Source organism: Meleagris gallopavo, chromosome 6 (genome assembly GCF_000146605.3).
Source record: "Meleagris gallopavo isolate NT-WF06-2002-E0010 breed Aviagen turkey brand Nicholas breeding stock chromosome 6, Turkey_5.1, whole genome shotgun sequence".
Taxonomy (NCBI): domain Eukaryota; kingdom Metazoa; phylum Chordata; class Aves; order Galliformes; family Phasianidae; genus Meleagris; species Meleagris gallopavo.
Genome location: NC_015016.2, coordinates 12,223,625 through 12,231,134, shown reverse-complemented (window position 1 = coordinate 12,231,134; position 7,510 = coordinate 12,223,625). Strand labels below are relative to the sequence as shown.

The window sequence follows — 7,510 nt, the reverse complement described above, 5'->3', positions numbered from 1 at the left end:
CCCTCTACCCTTTGTCTGGGACTACACAGCACATCCCTCTACTTCTTTTCCAGCCCTCCCTTACTAACAAAACGCTCAGGAATTGTCTCCCTCATTAGGCTTGCCTTAGTGCCAGCAAACAGACCTGTGAGCATCCTTCAAAAATCTGCCCTGCTCCATTTAAAAGGAAGAAGCAGCTTCATTGAGCAGCACTGAGCAGCACGGAACTTCAGTACAGCCAAGTAGACAGCACCAAGGAATGGGAGGGGTTGGACAAGAGTTATCCACTCTCAAACAAAGGTATGGACAGGAGTTCCCACTACTATAACAGAGGATGGACAGGAGTCATCAGCTCTCATAAAAGGCTCAACTAGGCAACACCTATTCCAGGTGAGAACACACACCAAAGCCAACTGTATCAAAAATGATGTAGGAAGAATCCCTTACCTGTCCGGTAGACAAAATTGCCTTCTGTCTCTGATGATGATGGAGACACCAATTCCTCCTCAAATTCATTGGAACTAAATGAACCAGAGTGATTCCTTTGCCTTGTTTTTCCATCATAGCTGCGTTAGTAGCCATGACATGTCTCAATGAGTCATTCAGGTAACGATTCAATAAGCTGTTTTTGTATTTGGGAGGTGACACGTAATCCTCATTGGCACTTGTTTCTGGTCTCACTCCTGTTTTTATGACTGAGCTTTCAGTTTTAATCACAGTGTGATGAACTGGTTTGTTGTATCCCCCTTCGTTCATATGGTTTCTTGGAGGATTTTCTCCATCTGAAAACAAAGGAAGAAAGATGCATTAACATAGCAAATGTCTAATATTTAACAAAAGGCATTCTCTTCATGTTTAAATTGCTATTAATATAACTAAAGCTAGTAATTTTTTAGTAATTTTTAACTTCAGTGTTAGAAAGTGATTTTCATTTTCTTCTGTTCACATATTGCTCACTGCAGTTTCCAGGGTTCTCAGACACTCTAGCTATTATTACCAACTGTAGAAACAGTCTTTAGGTCTAACTTGTTCATAATGAAGGTGAGGCAGGTAAGAAAAAAAAAAAAAAAGAAAATGAGAAGTACCTTAAACCAGTGGTAAGTTTTTCAAAATATGGATGAATAAGCTTAATTCTTATGATCATAGCTTCTCCTGAATACTATGGCATATTTAGGCATATTTGGTTAAACTGTACTTTTGTGGCTGTCCTGCAACCAATCTTTCAAGTGAAAGTGCTGTCCAAAGAAATGTGAGTACAAACTGAAATTGGAACAAACAGAACTGAAGCTGAGCACAATTTGAAATGTTTTCTTCTAAAAATCCCCGTACACATCTCTGGCATCATTCTGCAGCTTTTTTCCTTCACAACAGGCAGGAAAAAAAAAACCCATACATGACTAGTAACAATGTTCTATTAAAAATATGGATTACTGTTTAAAAAATTCCTACATTTGTTAATTTGCGCAGGAGAAATTTCCAGTGAATCTTTAAGGCTAACATTTGTGGCTGAAATACAGAAACAAAACACAGTGGTATGAAACTACACATAGTATTATTTACAGTGGTGTATACGTTTACGTGGGTAAAAAAAGCCCCTGGAAGTTAATAAGGTTCTCTTGATTATCTGACATCGATGCATCCCTTCCTTCTAGAAAAGTAACGGTCCAGAGACTTCTCAATTCCCTAAACTGGCAAATGAAAGCTTTTTTTCTTTTAAATCAGAATAGCCTTGCAGAATTGAATGGACTATCAATTCTTTTTCTAGTAGGAAAGCTTTACACAAAGCAGGCATATAACATGCAACCCTTGAATAACCAAACAATCCCATCTTGCAAGTGTTTTGCAACTACTCCTAATAGTATTTGGGAGCCAGAAAAAAAGCCTGATTCACAAGCGGAGGTGGCTCTGCTGAGTGTTATGAGAAACCAGAGCTAACCTGTGGTATTTGAGACTTACTAAATGCATTTTGATCAGTGTAAAATTGATAAAAAAAGCACCAACAAACCTTCAGAGCACGAGTCATCACTGCTCACGCTCAGCCTTTCGGCATTCCCTTGGACGTATTTGTTGTACAGTTTTATTCGCAAAGCCCAACTGAGGTCTGGTTGCCTGACCGTGTTCTTAAGGCGACGTCTTGCATTGGCAAACCAGTTTGAGACCTGCTTAAAAATTAATGTATTAGCTTCCCTGGAAAACAATGGAAATAAACAAATCTAGCCCACACAGTGTACACAAGCTTTATGTATGTCCCACGAAAAGAGCAGATGAGGGAAACACCCTGGGGCACCGGGAGTCTGAAACTGCTGCTGAGTGGCTCAGGTTCTGCCTTTCCACCCTTGAGCAGTGTCAGCAAACCCTCAATAGGTTATTAACAAATATTTAATGAAGGTGCCCTCAAATATTCATCTTCCTTTTTTTTATAATACCCTGAACTTCCCATACAAATCTTTGATATATTACTAACATCCTGAGATAAAATTAATAACTGATGTTAGGTAGTTTGCATTTGACATTTACATGGGCTACAATAAAACTGCTGAAGAGCTGTTCTGCATTTGGTTATCCAAAAGCCTAGATTCTTTCAGGACACAAAGAGAGCAGTACCGGGTACCTGGGCAGTACGGCACTGACCACAGCACACATTGAATTACACAGAAATCAGACATTTGCTCTACAGAGCAGCAGCTTCTGCAACTGTTCCTGTCACAGAAAAGGTGAAGACCAGCAGAGATACAAATCCCTTGCACAGGGACTGCTAAAGATGGGAAGGTACGTATTTTCTTAGCTCCCAGATGCAGAGCATTTTCTAGAGTCTGACACAGCAAATGGACACGTGGTGTTGTCCCTCAGGCCTACACAGTCAACACAGCACAAAGCACACAGTTTGCAGCGACAGGTTAGGAGACCAAAGCCGTAGCTGGCAGCAAAGAGTAAGTAACATTCACTCTTCTCCAAGGCTGCTTGTTTATATTCATCATATTGACAGAGCAATCATTATAGTAAACCAGAAAGGGTGGCTTGGCGCCCATCCACCTTCTGATGCCATGAACAAACTCGCTGCAGACCGCTCAGCTGCAGCACGAGCCACCTGCCTGCGGCAGGATGTAGGGGAGCTCGGAAACCAGACACGGGATGACAAGAACAGACCAGCCTGGAGTCCAACATCACCTCACCGAGCCAGCAGCTCCTCCCCATCTCGCAAGAGAGATTTTGTTTTGCTGCATACCATTACACTTTGAAATATTTTATCAATATTTCATCATAGGAAAGGAAGAGAGGACAGTATTAGCGTGACTCATACATAAAAGCAATTAAATTTAGCGAGAGTGATTTTTGCCTGGTACTCTTGGTTTATTTTGGGATCATTCTTCCTGTGCCAACTCGTTGCATCCTGGATATCAGTGTGACAAGATGAGTCATATTTCAAGTTTTCTGCTATGAGAGGAGGAAGTCGTAGTTATGTGATCACTGTGGAATAACCTTCAGTCAGCACTTACAGGAAAGGTTTTCTGATAGAACACAAAGCAGCAAGCACTCACTCCAGAAACTCATTCCAAATTAAACAAACCATGTTGAGGATGAAAGAAAGTTAGGTAAATCCACTCAAGAGCCAGCCATCTTCCATGAAGGTCCTACCTTATATTACTGTGATCTCCAAACATCTCAAAAACAAAACAAAACAATAAAACCTGCAGTGATTTATACACAAGCCATAGTAAAAAGAGGTTTATCTCTGAAATCCCCAGGAACTAAGCATCCTGAAAAACTGCACAACCAACAGCAACAATCACACAGCTATTGCGTACAAATGAAAAAAAACAGAAAAAGCCAACAGGGAGAATGATAATAGAAAGTGCTTCCTAGCATTCATGCTTTACATCAGCTCAGCCATTTCCAGAGAGCATCAAGTACTTATATCGGCATCAAGAAATATTGACCCTCTGGCTTTACTTCTGAAGAGCCTCCTCAGACCAGTTGTGATTTGTTCTGCTTCCGTGCTTAAGAGTGGCTGAGGTTTCAGAATGGGAACAAATCGAGCAATGCTCCTCCCCCAGTAATCCTGATATGCCTGTGTGGATCCGAATACTATTAAATCCACAGCAGCGCATGACCCGTGTATTAATCCTAGTATTGCAGAAAGCTGCTCTTCTACAATACAGCTATTCATGTTTCTTTCTGGAAGGAATAGATGGCCATTTTTCTTTTTTATTTCACAAGAACGTCTAAAACAAAATTTAAAATAAAATAAATCAAGCACCGCGGTAATAATACAAATGAAAATGTAGCACGTTAATAGCACATTAATAGGAGAAATTATTGGATTCTGAATCATAATCTAATTGGAGTAAAACATAAAATGCTTTCTCAATTTATATTGCTTTTCTGGTTTCCTGCTTTGGCAGTTCGGGAAGCAGAAAACTTTCGGCTGTTGGACTGCAAGCTGCAATAACATTTGCCTTGAGGACTCCTGAAGACCTCGTTGGACTGCTCAGGAAGAAGGCAGCCCAGAATGTGCACCGGGTTTTGCTAGTACTTATTGAGAAACAAGATGATTTATGATTGCTGCAAAATCCTACCTCCCTGAAAGAGTCTGACTTCCCCTCTGAAGGTGGGAGAGCCCCTCTGTCACGCTGCACCAGGGAGCACGGGGCTAAGCCAAAGTACTGGGGAAGGAGGAGAAATTAATTTAAAGTCAGCCAACTGAGTGACAGCAGAACTAATGAAAATAAAATAGTGGAAAATTCGGCATTCTGATTCTGTCCTAAAGATACGGTGAAAAACAGAGCTGTGTGTTTACCTATTTATCTCACAAAAGGATTAGCTATATCCATGCCACATCCATTCAGGCGGATGGCACAGACTGGAATACGGTATGTACTGGAGTAAGCTTTGTCAGATGAAAGGAAAGAAGGGCTGCAGCCTCACCATTGATGACACACGGACCAACACCACACCCCAGGTGGCCGCTGAAGAACTTTCCTAAGGTTGGAGGGATTTTCAGCGGCACCCTTTGGAGAAGAAAGCTGCAACTTGAGAGCTGAGAAATGGGGGAAGAGTAAGATGCGAGTTCAGCATGAAGATGCATAGCCCAGAGGGAAGACACCACACTGATTCCTGCTTCTCCAGTAATGATTGGTGTTATTAGACTAGAAAAGCAATCCCCAGAGACGCTGTCTGGAGGAGAGACAAAGCTTTCCAGCAGATCCAGGGAAGTTGTTACAGATGCACCCAGTGTGGCTGAGATCACCAAGAATAAGAACACTGATCTGAACTGCAGCCTGGCTCTCTCTGGGCACATGAAAGCCAAGGAGGGGTGGGTGCTGTTTTGTTCCTCCAGGCTCAGGGATTGCTGCTGCTGCCAGACCTACTTATTTACCTCTTGTACAGATGCTACGCTATTCCTGAATTAAAAAAGCAGTGGACCAAGTGATGGAAGAAACATCTGGGGCTTCTTTTTGATGGCGTGCTTCTGTAAATGAAGATGGATGTGCTGCTTCGCACAACTCTTTCAAATATTCCATTTTGTAGAAATAAACTGCTCAAATTCAGCTTCGGTGTAAATCCAGCAGAGCCATGGGGGTCTAGCAGGGATAAATGCAGCACTCTGTAACTCTTTTTCATTTCATCCTACACCTGCCATAAATCATAGTGCTCCGTGGAGCAGTGGCCATGGCTCCCTTGGTGCTGCTACAGAGACAAACACAGCACATCCCAACCAGGACCTACTGAGGAGTACTGCAAAAACCACCACCAGACACTTTCCCATTGTATATTCATTCCGTGGCTTTTATAAAGAAAGAAGAGAACTCCTCAATATGTCACAAATGTGAAATTCTCCAGACACATTTTCTGGATGTACGTTTTAAATTTCATGTAAAAATATGGGAATATTCTGAAAGCTGGAGTTCAATAAACTGCTCCTATTGAATTGCAGCACTGCATGGACAGTGTTTATCCAATCATATTTTTAAAAGTCTGAGCAAACCTTACATGCATGTTTTTACAAAGCAAAGAAGTTATTTTAACTGTATCTTCCAGCTATAATTGGCATTTTCTGAGACATTAATATTATTTTTGTCGAAGTAATGGTATTTTAGTAGTGCAGCAGTTCCACAGTGAGGTACTGAAGTGTAAAAGTGTCCCCTTTCACCAACGTTAGGAGAATGGGAGCTCGGAGCGCTGCCTTTTCTGCAGGAGCTCAGAATTATAACTCCGGATTGCCACCTGCTCTCCCACTCTGGTATTGTCAAGTGCCCCACAGTTGACACATCAAAGACTGGGTAGAGCACTGAGGACCCATCCTGCCAACACGTGTTTCTCGTCATGCACCCAGCAGCAGTACGAGAATGAGACCATTCACAATGCATCAATCCTTGCAGCATCCAGAGCCGGGACAGCATCGCTCAGCGACCGGCAGCATCACACCACACGTTTGCATGGAGCACCAGATGGCAAAAGGGAATGAAGCCATCAGATTTACTAACATCTGCAGCCAACTGCACCCCTCCTGTTGTTGCAGCGGGGCTGTACCTGTGAGCACAGCTACCTCTGGCTGCACTGTGTGGCACCGAAGCGCTCCATGAGCTGCTGAGCACTGCGTGCCCACAAGGCAGAGTGGGTTTGGGGGGTGGCAGGTGGTGGCTGCTATCGGAGCAGTGCGATGCTTTCTGTTCCAGACTGTTTTCAAAAGGGAAACGAGTCACTCCCTACAGCTTCCTGAACAACCCTGCCGTGTGCTGACATATCCCGTTATTGATTCTGGGGCGAATCTGAAGTTTTTTAAAGCCCATGCCAAACTCTTCCCGTTGTTCTTGTGGGTGAGATAAAGGATGCAGCACGCCTTCTCCCAGCAAGGGAGGAGGGGAAACGCGCGTTTCGCTGCCCTCAGCCCTCACAGCCCACGTGTGGGAACTGCCACCAGCGGGCACGGGGCGATGCTGGAGGGCGGCAGAGGGAAGGACGTGCCCAGCTCTCCCCAGCTGCGCCGATGACCTCGACCGCACCTGCGGCCCCAGCATTGGCTGCCCCCGTCCCTCCCGTCCGGGCGGGGGGTCTCTTACCTGCACCAGGGTCATCTGGGAGCCGAGGGCCAGCAGGATCTTCTCGGTCTTGGTGGGGTACGGGTTGTCGCGGTGTTTGTAGAGCCACTGCTTGAGCGGCCGCGCCATGTCCTGCAGCGCCTGCCGCTTGTGCCGCACCTTGCCACCGCTCTGCCGAGCCCTGCAGCCGAGAAAGGGGCTCAGGGGGGCAGCGGACAACGGGGGGAACTCTGTTCCGAGATGCGCCGACTGGGAGCGCGGGGGAAGCGCGGGGATTTCGGCCCTGGCGCAGTACGGGACTGCGGTGGTGCTTCGGGACAGGGCATCGCGGGGCCCGAGCTCGGCTCTTTCGGCTCCGGCCGCCTCCGCGGCGTGAAGCCGCCCCGAATCCTCACCCAGGGGCAGATACGCGCGGCACCGACCGCGGCGGTGAACGGCGTTCATGCGGGAGCGTTTCCGAAAGGGAAAAATGGTGGGGAAAAAGAGGAAAA

The 7,510-nt window shown here is 45.1% G+C and overlaps 1 protein-coding gene across 1 annotated transcript; it reads right to left on the bottom strand.

Moving 5' to 3' along the window:
• Positions 1 to 382: 382 nt before the first annotated feature.
• Positions 383 to 7,495, bottom strand: MKX (mohawk homeobox). Its single transcript, XM_031553874.1, is given in 4 exon segments — positions 383 to 540; positions 543 to 761; positions 1,985 to 2,138; positions 7,041 to 7,495. Coding segments are annotated over 4 exon segments (939 nt in total). The 5' UTR covers positions 7,464 to 7,495; the 3' UTR covers positions 383 to 397.
• Between the last annotated feature and the right edge of the window lie 15 nt (positions 7,496 to 7,510).